The sequence below is a fragment of the Equus przewalskii genome, chromosome 10, assembly GCF_037783145.1.
Source record: "Equus przewalskii isolate Varuska chromosome 10, EquPr2, whole genome shotgun sequence".
NCBI classification, from domain to species: Eukaryota; Metazoa; Chordata; class Mammalia; order Perissodactyla; family Equidae; genus Equus; species Equus przewalskii.
In genome coordinates, this window is record NC_091840.1 from 15,280,782 (window position 1) to 15,295,475 (window position 14,694).

Sequence of the window (14,694 nt, forward strand, 5' to 3'; positions counted from 1 at the left end):
AAAATAAGATCTGCCACAGTGTTCCTATACTACTTTTATTACTTTTAATACTTTTCTTTATAAGTAGTGGTGATAGTTCTTTACTAGTTTTATTTCTTAATTTTGCAATTCGAGCAAATGAGGACCTTTTCCACCCACCCTTGACTTTATTTTCTTTTTTTTGTGCATGCGAAACATTAACATAGTTCCAAAAATCAAAGCCGTACAGAGGCATACTTGGACAAGTGTCGTCTCCCCCACCGTATTCCTTGTATTCCTCCATGTCTTTCCCACTCACTCCCCATAGTGAACCAATCTCCTTAGGCTCTGGTTTATCCTTTCTGGATTTCTTATTTCCCCTTCTGTCTTACTCAGAGGGTAGCATACTATGGATACTCTTTTGCACATTGCTTGTTTTACTTACCATACCAGTACATTCTGGAAATCATTCCACATCAGTTCATTGATCACGCCCCCTTTCCTTGTTTTTAAACAGCTGCAAAGTACTCCGTTGTGTGAATGTTCCCTAGTTTATTCAATCTCTCTCTTAAATGAGCATATAGGTTGATTCCAGTATTCTTCAATTACAAACATTGCTGCAATGAATAACTTTATGTACGTATATTTTTGTGTTGTTGAGCGTGTATCTTCAGAGTGAAATCATGGAAATGGGATTGCTAGGTCAGAAGGTAAACGCATCTGTAGTTTTGTAAGATATTGCTAGATCCCCTCCATAAGGATTGCACCAGTCTTCGTTCCCACCGGTAATAAGAGTACCTGTTTCCTACAGTCTCGCTAAATGTCAGCCTTGTGGATGTGATCATTAGTGCTTATCCTTCCTGCTGAAGACTGGGCCAGATTATTTCTTAGGGTCCATATTGCCTCTGATATCCTGAGTCTAAGAGGGACTCAAAGGACTCAGAGATACAAGGAATCTTTGACAATCTTTCAAGCTATACTGTCACATGGTCAGTGTCAGCCACCACCCAGATGCTTACCCAGAGTTGCATGCTCCCCTTCTCTTTCATAGAGGTAGCTTGGTTCACAGCTCCAGCCTTTGACCCAGCCTTTCCCCTCCTCACTCCTACCCTGCTGTCCTCTTATAGGCTATGATCAAAGCATCTCTTACCCTGAGGACTCCAGGTCTAATGGCAACTTCCACATACTTGGCCTCCTTCTCACATGTAACCCAGTGCTAAACTAGGTCAGATGGTGAATGGGACCACTGGTACTCAGGAACCAAACTGATGTTACAAACACACAGTGCTATAATTAGCAAATATAAACTAGCTTTGTATTAATGCTAAAACACTTTTGGCAGTTAGTCTTACCCATAATAATTAAAAACATGTTCATGGATTTCTGTATATTGAAATCACTTTGGCACTCAAAGTTTGAATTATAAAATACCACTGTTTTGGGAGAAAGGGCCTGGTGCTCCAGATGTTTAGTGGTTAGTAACTAGTCATGAAGCCCTGACTCCCTTGTATTCTGCTTTGTCCCACAATCACAGGCTGTGCCAGCCTCTGAAGTCTCCAAACCCCTGTGATCTCGGTGCCATTTTCCCTCTTTTCAGGCAGCTTAACCTCTAGAATAGTGAGAGAGACCATGAGGTTGGCTGAGGAGATCCGGAGCTTTATTGAGGTAGTCTACTCAGTTTGAGGAGATTAAATAGTAATTCCGAAGACAAGAAAATAAGGAAACTCTTTTTAAAAAAATGTTTAAAGATGGGATAGTTTTACCCCTAGTGGGGTATCTCAGGAAGGGAGACCTCACAGACAGGCTGCGGATTTGCTCAGGGATCTGAGGCCGGAGAGGCTGTTAGTTCTGTGTGCCCTGAAGTGGCCTGCCTGGGAAAGAAGACCATCGGTGAGGCAGTGGTGTGCCTTTTTTCCAGGCACGAGCAAGGCTCTGCTGTTCATATCACATAAGGGCTTTCCATTCTCCTTCTCCATGGAAGGTTTTAAGACATGTTTAGAGATATGTAGACCACCCGAGGTTTGGAGAATCCTGTCCTTATTCTTACTAGTTTCACTAATTATCTTGTTACCTATAAACTGGGTCACAAGATACTACTCCCTGTTTGGGGTTTTTCAGGAGATGAGAACCCTACAAAGCAAATAGGAATCAAATAAAAATCAGGAAATCTGTGTCTGGCAGAGTGATTTTCCAAGGCTTCCTCTTTCTCTCCTCAAAGTAGGCTTTTTAAACATTTAAAAGAAGAATTGGAAAGTACTTCTCAGATAATAAGTGAAAAAATGAAGCCATACATCAAATTTAAAAATAAATTTTGAAAAAAATACAAGAGTGCCAAAGCAATTCAGTGGGGAAAAGAATAGTGTTTTTAACAAATGATGCTGGAACCACTGGTATCCACATGCAAGAGAATGAAATTGGACCCCCAATTCACACCATATACAAAAAAATGAACTCAAAATGGATCATAGACCTCAATTAAGAGCTAAAACTATAAAACTCTTAGAAGAAAACATAAGAGTAAACCTTCCTGACTTTGGGTTAGATAAAGCCTTCTTAGATAAGGCACTAAAAGCACAAGCAACCAAAGGAAAAAAAAATTGGTTTTCATCAAAATTAAGAAGTTTGTGCTGCAAACAATACCATCAAGAAAGTGAAAAGACAACCCACAAAAATGGGAGAAAATATTTGCAAATCATGTATCTCATAGAATATATAAAGGACTCTTACAAACTCAATAGTAAAAAGGTAAATAACCCAATTAAGAAATAGGCAAAAGATCCAAATAGACATTTCTCCAAAGAAGATATATAAATGGCCAATAAGCACATGAAAGAATATTCAAAATCATTTGCCATCAGGGAAATGTGAATCAAAACCTCAATGAGATACCACTTCACACTCACTAGGATGGCTATAATAGAAAAGACAGATGATAACAAGTATTAGTGAGGATGTGGAGAACTGGAACCTTGAAAATTGCTAGTGGGAATGTAAAATGGTGTAGCTCTTATGGACAACAGTTTGGTAGTTCCTCAAAATGTTAAACATAGAGTTATTATATGATCCAGCAATTCCACTCCTAGGTATATGTCCAAGAGAAATGAAAACCTATGTCCACACAAAAACCTGTACACTATGTTCATAGCAGTATTATTCACACTAGCCAAAAGTGGAAGACAACTGAAATGTCCATCAACTGATGAGTGAATAAAGTGTGGTATATGCGCACATTAGAAAGTTCTTCTGCAATAGGAGGGATTGATGTGCTGATACATGCTGCAGCATAGACAAACATGCTCAGCGAAAAAAGTCAGTCACCAAAGGACACATACTGTATTCTTCCATTTATGTGAAATGTCTAGAATAGGCGAATTTGCAGAAACAAAATATGATTGCCTTGGGCTGGTGGTGATGGTGGTGGTGGGAATGGAGTTGAGGAGGAATGGAGAGTGACTGCTAATGGTTACAGGGTTTCTTTTGGGGATAATGAAAGGAAATATAATAAAAACGTTTTTAAAAAGTATATCTGGGTAGTGGGATTATGGGTGTTTAATACAGTGACTCTGCGTCGCCTTCATAATTGAAGAAACGAGCTAAGAGACCGGGGGGAAGAGCGTTCCTTCTCCTGGACCAGGCAGCCCTTTGTGGAACCCTCATGGCACCAGACTGTGTGTGACTGAACCTTAGGAGCAGAGCCTCTAAGCTTTCTTTGTAACACAAAAGTTGGGTTGGTCTCCTAGCTATTTGTAATAGGAAATGTTGCACCACAAAGTTAAGTACATTTGTACTACTTTACTTTGGAGGTTAATTTTTACTAAAATGTATCTCAAGCTACTCAGACAGGATAGCCTTTCTTTGGCCTCGGACGATTGAAATCTCCCAACTTGTTTAGTTTTTTTTGGAAAGTTACCCTTTCTAAATGTATGTATATAGTTGAAATGATAAAATAAATATTCTTCTCACACTCCCAAAATGGCAATGCTGGGAAATATATGCACATTTACTCTTTAAGCTCTTAAATTTTTATGACATTCAATGGAAGAGAGTTCTTTCTGGCAGCCTGTTGAATCCAGATTTTGTTCGTAAAGCTGCTTTGATGAATTGTCAGTGTTCTGCTGCTCTTGGATTTTTCTTTGTTCCGGATGAGTCTATGGAGAGAAGCCTGCATTAGAAAAAGGAACTGTTGAAAGGGAAAAACAACCTGCTTGTCAGTTATTTCAGAAATTTGTTTCCACATCATATGCCTTTGGCTTGGACATAGATTGTGAAATAGCCTTTGTTTCTTGCTATTTTGTGCTAAACCTGTTTCCTGTGAATAATGAGGGTTGTAAAGAAAGGTTACTAAAGGGTGTACTCTCCCACTTGAAAAGGGAAAGAGCAGCTATTCTCTTATGTGGCCCACTGATCTAAGTAAGACATGCGCTGCCCTATGTGGGTAGCAGCTTGGCACTGCCTGACTCCTGGGGGAGGAGGGCATTGTCCTTGGATGAGTGTTTACTGTAATCTGATGTGACTCAAAGACGGTAACCTCAGAAAAGCTGGACCAGGTCCCTTGGGGGTGGGGTGCAGATGTTCAGGCAGAAAGAAAAATGTTTCCAAAAAGCATGTACAACTTGTGGCATGCCTGAGTGCTCACTGATCACAGACTTCCACTCTTCCGACCAGGACCTTGTGGTAGAAATGTCTTGGTTAATATCAGAAGACATTACAGCAACATTACAGCCCTAGAAAAGCACAGAGAGAATACTCTGCAGCCATTAAAATGAGTGAGGTAGATACACTAAGATATCACCTTACACCCATTAGATTGGCAAAAATATCCAAAACCAAAAGTGACAAATGTTGGAGAGGTTGTGGAGAAAAAGGAACCCTCATACACTGTTGGTGGGAATGCAAACTAGTGCAGCCACTATGGAAAACAGTATGGAGATTTCTCAAAAAGTTAAAAATAGAAATACCCTATGACCCAGCTATCCCACTACTGGGTATCTATCCTAAGAACCTGAAATCAGCAATCCCAAGAATTCCATGCTCCCCTATGTTCATTGCAGCATTATTTACAATAGCCAAGATGTGGAACCAACCTAAATGCCCAGAAACTGACGACTGGATAAAGAAGATATGGTATATATACACAATGGAATACTACTCAGCCATAAAAAAGGACCAAATTGTTCCATTCGCATCAACATGGATGGACCTTGAGGGTATTATGTTAAGCGAAATAAGCCAGACAGAGAAAGACGAACTCTATATGACCCCACTTATAGGTGGAAGTTAACATAAAGACATGGAGAACCGATCAGTGGTTACCAGGGAAAAGGGGGGGGGGGGAGGGCACAAAGGGTGAAGTGGTGTACCCACAACATGACTAACAATAATGTACAACTGAAATCTCACAAGCTTGTAATCTATCATAATCTTAATTAAAATAAAAAAAAATGAGTGAGGTAGAGCCACGTCTTCTGAAATGGAGTAGCCAAAATGTATTATTTTTTAAACCAGAGTTTAATTTTTTTTTTTAAGATTTTATTTTTCCTTTTTCTCCCAAAGCCCCCTGGTACATAGTTGTGTATTTTTAGTTGTGGATCCTTCTAGTTGTGGCATGTGGGATGCCACTTCAGCATGGCTTGATGAGCGGTGCCATGTCCGCACCCAGGGTTCGAACCAGTGAAACCCTGGGCCTCTGAAGCAGAGCGCACGAACTTAACCACTCGGCCACGGGGCGGCCCCAATTTTTTTTTTTTTAAATGAGAGTCACCAACATTCATCAGGGAGACCTTTGAAAACACCCAAATTTGAAAGACTCCTAAAACATAAAATCTCACCCCTTATATGCTGTAACATTAGATTGAAAAATACAATAAACCCCGTGGCCCCCAAAGAGAGAGCTGGCACAAGCTCTGACAAGACTGGTGGACAGGTAGGTGCTGGGCAGTCTGCTGCGCCTGGCACAGGCTCAGTGACCAGTTCACCTGAGTCAGACCCTCAGAACCCCAGGCTTCAGAAAAATCACACATAGGTACCTTGGGGTGCTTACAAATCATCAGTTCTCCAGTGTCAAATCTGTGAGCACCAAGCCACCTGTGTACTGTGCTCCTGGCATAGGCACACAGCTGTGACGTGGGCACAATCACAGCTGCCCACACCAGATAGCACTGGTGTGAACGCACACAGCATGGAGACCATGAGGGTGTGTGGTGTGTGCTATGGCTGCAGGCAGCCTGTGAGGGCAAGATAGATGCATTTATAAAAACAAGAGAAGGAAGAGGAAAGGTGGACAATTCACAGATTTCTCCATTTCTAGTTCTTTTGGTGTTTGCTTTCCCAGGCTAATTGTTTCTATAAGGCTATGGTCTAATTAGAGACCTCAGCATAGGGTAATGTCTGTCACACCAGGGGCCAGTCACATCCCCTTCCTGCCTCCCACAGGACAGAGCAGGTGGAGACTGGGGAGAAGGGAGCTCTGCATTGTGATGTGCAGATAAACAAGGGGCCTCAAGCAGGCGCTGAATGGTTCTGAGTCTGTTTTCTCATCCCTAAAATAGAAGTAAAAGTTCTATCTTTCTGGCATATTATGAGACATGAATAAGGGAACTTGGAGTCTTATCATAGGGCCTGGCGCAGGGTCAATGGACAGCAACAGTGACAACGGCACTGACCTGCACTAACCACCTAACCTCACCACACGCTCAGTGGTTGTCGCTGCTGCTTCCTCCTTCTCCTTTACCCCCACCCTGGCCCTCTCTGGGCAAGAATGTGTAGTCTAATAATTAGCCTTGGAAATTGGACACTAACCCAGGTTTGCTCTTCTCTCAGCACATTGGCCAAGACAGATGTTTCAGATGGGTTGTATCAAGTGGAGGTGAGGCCCAGAGTATTTCACGGGGCTGAGATTAATGAGAAGAGTTGTAGGAGTTGCACAAAATTCCTTCAAGTGGCTCTCTCTAATCCAGGATTGTGGTCCTAACCTCACCTGTTCATTACATCAGTGAGAGAGCTTCTAAAAATCTTGATACCCACTTAAATTAGTATCTCTGGGTGTAGGATTCAGGCATCAGTGTTTTTAAGTACTCCTTGACTTTCGCCCAAGAGAATTGTGAGCTCACTAGAACCAGGCTGAATGTAAGAGTCCTGGGCATTGGGAACCTTTGGGGCTGCCTGGTAAGGACCAGGCTGACAATTTACATGTCCAGGGAGCCTTAGCTGGAAGAAAGATAGGCAGACATTTGATCAGATATGTCATTGATTGAGAATGTTGGTACCAAGCTAATTTGGGGGGCAGAGCAATTTGGCTGAGCTAATTGTATGAAATATTAGCTGGTTCACAGGAAGACTGGTAGAAAAAGAAAATAGACAAAGAAGAGTTTTTATCTGTGATGGTGGCTTTTGTTTCTCCCTTTTTCTATTCACTGACATAATGTGGGACTTATGATTTATAGGAAAGACATACCACTCACATGGTCTCTCATCTCTATAGGGAGGAAACTTTAGTGGCTTTATAAAAATAAGCACCTGTCTTGTTCTCCAGTTGCTGTGTAGCTAATATTGGTCCCTTTTCTTTTGTCAGTTGCCAGAGGCTCCACCCTCTGAAGAGGAAGAACAGGAAGCCTGGGTGAATGCCTTGCTTGGAAGAATGTTTTGGGACTTCTTAGGAGAGAAATACTGGTCTGATCTGGTGTCTAAGAAAATTCAAATGAAACTCAGCAAAATAAAGGTATTGTTTTCCACACAAGAGGCTTCCAATTCTTCACATTTCTTAATTTCTGGAGGTTTTGTACCATTATATCCTCAGTGAAAAATAACTTGGTTTAAAGCGTGGAACATAGAAGAGTAGTAAGTTCTTACCAAATGACACATCTGGGCCATGACCTTGACCATATGACTAACTGCATCTGGGGACTCAGTGAACCTTCCTGTTTACTTTTTTTCCTTGTGTTGCCCTTATTCTTATCCACTTTAGGTGCTAATCCAGAAATTGGTTTGGGAAAATGTGGGCTTTTGTCACTGGTTTGTCGTGTAGAATTCTGTTATCTAAGTTAGTAATGAACTTAAATTGTATGTCCAGAGCCCACCCAGCCTCATGGACATCTAGGCTGCACAGTGTACGCTTTGAGGAAAATATGAGACTACTGAAGATCTCTTTTTCAAGTCCTGCTCCCTCCCAAAGCTGGGGAAGTTAGCATTGCACTCTAAATGTGTCTGGGTTTGACCTTTCCTTTTGGCCAGGTAGTATTTTATTTTGGGCACTCTCTTTGCTGCAGAAACAGTCCTGGTGCTGATCTAGGCGCACTTGGAAGTGAGTTTAAATTGCAGAAGTATTCCTTACGATTGCCACTAAATGACTCATTTAGTATCACCTTTGACCTTATTTAGGTTACTAGGACGTTTTGGTCCCCAAATCTTTACTGAGAGGTTGCACGGTCAGCAGCTTAAGTCATTGGGTCTTTTTGGGTCATAGATACCTTTGAGCAGCAGAAACCTGTGAATCTTTTCCCTAGAAAAGTGCACAGTGACACAGAATTTTGCCCACGACTTCAGAGTTCAGGGATTCCAGGTTAGGAAACTGTGAACTAAGGTAAAATTATATTAGAAGGAAAATGTGGGCATGAAGGAGCTTTGATTTGATGTGATTCTTTTGGGTGATGAACAGAGCCTTTTCTGGCTCAGTCAAGCTCTGGTAAGCTCTGACTGCCAACTGCAGGCCAGTGACATCCCTTCCTAGTCGCTGATGAAGAGGAGAGACTGCCTCCTAAGCTGAAAGAATGGATTTCAAGACAGAATCTGGGGCAAGGATTTGGAAGGGCTCTGTTGACAGGGGTTAGCCTGTTTGTGTTCTTTAGGTGAGTTGAAGGTTGAACCTGCTCTGCTAGCCAGGTCTATAGGGAGAACAGGAAGCGGCAATGACCCTCCTGTGTTTGGAAATGAGAGGCCGTCATTTCGCCAACCTGGAGCTCACTTAACCTCTTCCTCTTTTTGGAAAATGATGGAGGGCTTGAGTTCCTGGGTCAAGGCACACGGGCGAGGCTGGCACTCTTCTTTTCCCAGAGACTTTCATGGCCCTCCCCTGAGCAGGAGGGCTGTGGGTCTGGGCAGTGTGCAACAGAAAGCAGGCCATGCCTGAACTCCAGACGGGACACTGCTCTCCGTTACCCACATTCCAATACAAACTCAGAAAGGGCAGTGTTCCGTGCTTTTTTCTGGAGCTGGAAGCCCATGGAGCCTGTGCCCCCTTTGTGGAGAATGGTAGGCTCCTTCATCCCAGAGGAGGTTGAGGGAAAGTGTTTTATTTTCATCTTCTCCTTTTGCCTGTCGTGTGGGCTTTTGCAGTTCATGAACTCCCTTTTGTTTTTTGAGGTCAGAAGTGCTAGAAGGTTAGGATGGAGAACAAGTAGCCTAGATCCAGCAGTACCGGGAGTTCAGAGGCAGACGCTGTACTCCCTCCATTGCCGGCCTCAGCACCTCCTCCCTGCCCTGAGTGCTGCCCATGAAGTGCCCTGCAGACCAAAGGGGACCCTGGCAACCGAATAAACAGGAAGGCAGCAGGATATTACCGCAATTCTGAACCTGCTACCCCACTGGCAAAGGACTCCCAGCCAAAAGAACTCTTATTATCACCAATATCCAAATATCCCTGGGAAGAGCTATTCCTTAAATCTAGTAGTGAGTATTGGTTAATGGCCAGGCAAGAGCCAGAATGGCTGGAGGAGCCTGAGCTGTCCCTGTGGCAAAGGTCTCCTTGTCTGCTGGTTTCCCTTGAAGGCTTGACACATGGAGAACTCTTTTCTGGCCTTGCCCCGCAGTCTCAGATTGTCACCCTTGCACATGATAATGAGTCATGTTGTGAAAGAGCAGTCCTATGTGTGTAACTAGTGCCCAGTGATGGGTTTAAAACAAGCTGAGTTTCTGCCCCAACATCAAGTACACTCTTGGCCTCAGCTGACTGCTCCAGTACTGCCTTGGGGCCCTCAGTAGTTATGGGCCTTTTGTGCCCTGTGTCAGCAAATGCTGCTGTTATTGCACACAGCTTCTGATGTACCACCCAACAACCTGAGAATGTCCTATACACCTGAGTGTCCAGTCCCCACTTGGGTTCACTCAGGAGGGTAAAGAACATGCAGTGGATTCCTCTCTCACTGTGGTGCCCTGTGGGTGGGAAGAGAGTTTCTCTTGAAAAGAGCAGGAGGAACAGTGACCTTTCTTTGCCTTCTCCTGCAGAGGAAGATAGGTTAGGAAGGAGGCTGCTCTAGGGCCTGGTATTGAGAGTTTTGATTCAAATCAGAGATCTGAACAAGAAGGGATGGTTAGAGATGTTCTGGAATCTTGGAGTCGGGTACTCAGGTGAATAAATAGGAAGCCAGACCCTGCTGATCTGCCCTCCCCATTCTGCTTACTGGGAATTAGAGCCCACCTCACACCTGCCAAGTCTTTCTCAGTCCCTGGTTCCTTCAGTCCCCTTGTTCATCTTAGGTCTTGCCTCACGTTCTTTCTCTGCCCTTGCAGAGACTACAGGGTGCAGGATGGGATGGGATGGGAGGTTGGCAGGACACAGGAGGGACATCGTGTTCCTGCTGTCTCTGTATTCATTCCCCTGGCTCAGTGTTGGACTCCTGTTCCCATAGAAACCCAGCATGCTCCGGAAACACCGTGTATTAGAATGACAATAATAGACAAAAAGGACTGGGGCAAAGGGCAAGATTTTGGCTAAGTTCTTGGCCAAGTAGTGTTCTGTAGGCTGATTGGAAGGCCAACCACCACATAGCATTGATGCTTTGGAAAAAGGTTTTCCGAATACAGCAACTACCAACATCATAACTTCTTTAAATTAACCCCTCCACCCCTGCAAACTTCATCAGAGATGACGTTCTCTGGTGAGTCCTAAAAGCATATTAAGTTTCTCTGAAGAAAGACAGCTGAAGAGTTCCAGCCAAAATAGGCATTAAATTCATGCCTGACCAGATGCTACCTTGTTTCATAGGGAATGTTCAGCATATATTTAATTTTTTTGAAAAAACCTCTTAATTCTAAATTTTACGGAAGTACTCTTTGTTCATCTGGAGAAATGCTCATGAGAATAAGAAAATTCTGGGGGACAAGAAAGGAAAGGGACTTGTCAGATTTTAAAATGTGTTGTAAAGCAACAGTAATAGAAGCAGTTTGATACTGGCAGAAAACAGAGCGCTCAGCACAGACTCCAGTGTGGTGGGAATCACATGTTTAAAGGTGGTGGTACAGATTAGTAGGGAAAGCGTTGATTGTTCAATCAATAGGTTAAGACACCTGACCAGCCATTGGGAAAAAAAATTAAGCTGAATTCCGAATTTACATCTTATACTATAATTAGGAATGGACTAAAGATTTTTTGAAAAAAATACATAGTAAATCTAGGTGGAGGAAACATAGATGAATTAATTCTGTAGTCTTGAGGTGAAGTAGGAATTTCTAAGTGTGATAGCAGCACTCTCATGTTATTCCCTTGAGTAAATTCCTACCGATAGCTGTATTAGTCGGATCCCAGCAGGAGACAGATGGCACACTCAAATGGAGTAACCTGAGGGGAGAGTTTAATAAAGAGAGGATTTAGGGGCCAGCCTGGTGGCTCAGCGGTTAAGTTCGCACATTCTGCTTTGGAGGCCCAGGGGTCGCCGGTTCGGATCCCGGGTGTGGACCTGCGTACTGCTTGTCAAGCCATGCTGTGGCAGGCATCCCACATATAAAGTAGAGGAAGATGGGCATGGATGTTAGCTCAGGGCCCAATCTTCCTTGGCAAAAAGAGGAGGATTGGTGGCATATGTTAGCTCAGGGCTAATCTTCCTCCAAAAAAAATAAAAGATTTATAAAGATGTGGGCCGCTGTATAGAAACAGAAAGGGATAGTGCAGTACCCCAGGGCTGTCAGGGGTGGGGAGCTGTTGCCACTTGCTGGAGGGACAAAAGCAGTTCCCGGAACCTGGGCAGCATGGCTGTGTGGAGAGGGCTGCCTGTCTGACGAGAGCTCTGGCCTTGAATAGAGGGAGGGGGCAAATGCCTGACAATACTCTTCTCCATGTACCTCCCAGCTCCCCTGGCCATTGATGTATCTCATTGGCCAAGCCCAACCAGAAGCCAGATGGCAAGAGAGACCATCGATTTGCCTCATGCAGGCTGGCTTCTTGGAGTACAGTGAGGAGCTCAGATCAGCCTGTCAGGGTACAGTGAGGAACTGGAATCCAAGGAGGCAGAGGAAAATGTCTAGCACAGGGTCAAGGGATGTGATTTTTTTTACGGATTTTAATACATGTTGTGAGTTTGCCTATCAGAAATTCTGTAGCGATTTCTTAACTCCCCACTAGTAGTCTAAGAGAGGTCCATTTTCCACACTTTAGCCAACTCTGGTGTTACTAACCTGACCAGTGCGGCTGGCTCATTCTCCACAGTCAGGTCTCGGCAAATGCTACTCCTCAGAGAAGCCTTCGCTGCCCTCCTCAGCCAGAATAGCTAACCCGCCTCCCATGCCCCAGGCTCCCTGAGGCCCGTTATCTACCTTATTTTCTCTGTAGGACTCATCACTCTTTGAAGTTATAATATGTACTTGTCTACTTATTTGTCTGTTTCTGCTCCTCCAATATAAACCTCCGGAGAGCAAGCACCCTCCCTGACTTACCCACGGCTCTGTGTGTAGTACAATGCCTAGCATGTGGTAGGTGCTCGATAAACTTTGGTTAAATAAATGTATCCCCCAAACCTTGACCATCATTCCTTCTGAGAGTATGTTGAATTCTAACATTTACCAGGTTACTAACGTCTCATTCATTGTTTACTTCTTTTCTCCAGCTCCCCTACTTTATGAATGAGCTAACTCTGACAGAACTTGACATGGGAGTGGCTGTGCCAAAAATCCTTCAGGCCTTCAAGCCTTACGTTGATCACCAAGGTAACTCTTAACTATCTCTAGAGAGGAATTGACCCTTTATAGTGTTAGAGTGTTAAAATAGCTCCATCTCTGCAGATTGAATACCAACGCTTTGTGTTTAGAGGGAGCTGGGAATTTTTTTTAACTATTTCATGTTGATTGTCTTTTGTTCTTAACAGTTATAGCCTTAAACTGATGGGGAACAGATCAGGACTCCTCCTGCTAATCTTCTAGTCTCTCGGATCCTTACAGGTCCTTCTCCAGTCCAAAGACACCCATGTGCCAGTTAGTGGTGCCTGAGCTTTTGTGTAATTTAGAAAACAGCCCCTGCCCTAGATGGCTGCAACCCCTGCCAGGGTGAAAGGTAGTGGGCTGGATTTAAGCCCCGCCCACCATCATGGGCCTCATGTGGGCATCTGCCCCAGGCCTGAACTCTTACCAGGAGCTGCCTCTCCTCATGTGAATTCACATCTTTCCCTCACCCCAACTTCAGGGTGCAGATTCTTTGACCTTCATGTTTTACATCTTTATGTTCCTTACCACTCCTAGTAGGCGCTGATTAAGTGTTTGAAAAATGAAGACATATGTTGTCAAGCAATATTTTGAGAGTAAGGCTCTCTGCTGGAAGAAAGTTTTCAGATTGGATTTTTAACACATGCTACTGACGCATTATTTACACCTACCCTTGTGGGTTGGAGGAAAAAGAGTTGATTAGAATGTACAGAGAATTTAGATAAAATTATGATGTAAAGGTTTATGTGTATTTTGTGGTATATGGTTTTAAAGAACCGTGATGGAAAATTTAATACACGGGAGTTTCCTGAGAAGAGTGAGCCAGGTAGGCTAGATGAGTTTGTGACAGGCAGGAAGAAGTCTCCCTGTCCTGGTGGCATCAGACCTCTTCTAAACGAGCCTCTTTCCACCTGAACTGGGTTACATTATTCTTCCAAAGGCTCAGGAGCAAGGTAGGGGAAAAATAATTACAGCTTTTCAAGAGAGTGATATTTGTTTTGAAGTAAATGTTTTGTAAAATTTAGAGACGATAGCATCTTCTTTTGTCTATGTCTGGTTATATCATATGGCTCTTGAATCATATTTAGTGAAATCATTTTCTGTGTTGTATGCATGTGATATAAATACAAAGAGTTGATTTCTGGCACTACAATTAGCGCTGCTGTTTCTCTCGCAATATTTCAGCTGACAGTGAGCCCATATTTCCATGTTTTCAGCATTACATCCATTTCAGAAAAGATAGACCAGACTATTATTTGCAGATCCAGAAGTCCACCTAATACCTACACGTTGAGATCGCCTGTAACCACTTAACTATGTCTACACTTTGATAAATCTGAGTGCTCCTGAGTTTGGTTAATTTCTGGCTCACTAAGAATAAAACTAGAAAGGATTATTTGCAGATGGTTTAGCTAGGGTTCTTTTAACCACATGTGAAATTTTAAAAGATGCACTATCTGTGTGTTGGGTGTGTAGCTAGGATCTTTGCCCCTTCGGCATACGGGGGCTGCCTGTCTTCCTCTGGCTCCGACGGGCTCTGGGTTGCCCTTTGCTCTTTGCCTCTTTAGGAATTGACTTGTAACCAGCTGGTAAATGATCAGCTATCATAAACCTCCTGAAAGTCAGGATTAAAGAAAGTAAATAATATGTGTACATACTCTATTTTCTAATGTGTTAGCAGTCTCTTATCTCAGGACTGTCTTTTTTGTTGAATTAGTGGAAATTTCCAACGAGAGTGAAGCAGGCCACGGCTGGGCGTTGTAGCCTCTGAGAAGTGTCCCTGTGGCTTTGAACTCTGCAGCCTCCCAGGGCAACTCTGTCAGGCTTTGAGTG

The 14,694-nt window shown here is 43.3% G+C and overlaps 1 protein-coding gene across 16 annotated transcripts in view; it reads left to right on the forward strand.

The window, feature by feature from the left end:
* TEX2 (testis expressed 2) overlaps window positions 1-14,694 on the forward strand; it is a 111,211-nt gene that overhangs the window by 75,449 nt on the left and 21,068 nt on the right. For all 16 annotated transcript variants that reach the window (XR_011523298.1, XR_011523300.1, XR_011523299.1 and 13 more), the window contains 2 exons: window positions 7,529-7,675; window positions 12,771-12,870. Coding sequence is in view for 13 of the 16 variants with exons in the window: in XM_070561609.1 (XP_070417710.1) it covers window positions 7,529-7,675; window positions 12,771-12,870 (247 nt within the window). In the remaining 3 variants the exon portion in view is untranslated. The remainder of the gene's footprint in view (window positions 1-7,528; window positions 7,676-12,770; window positions 12,871-14,694) is intronic.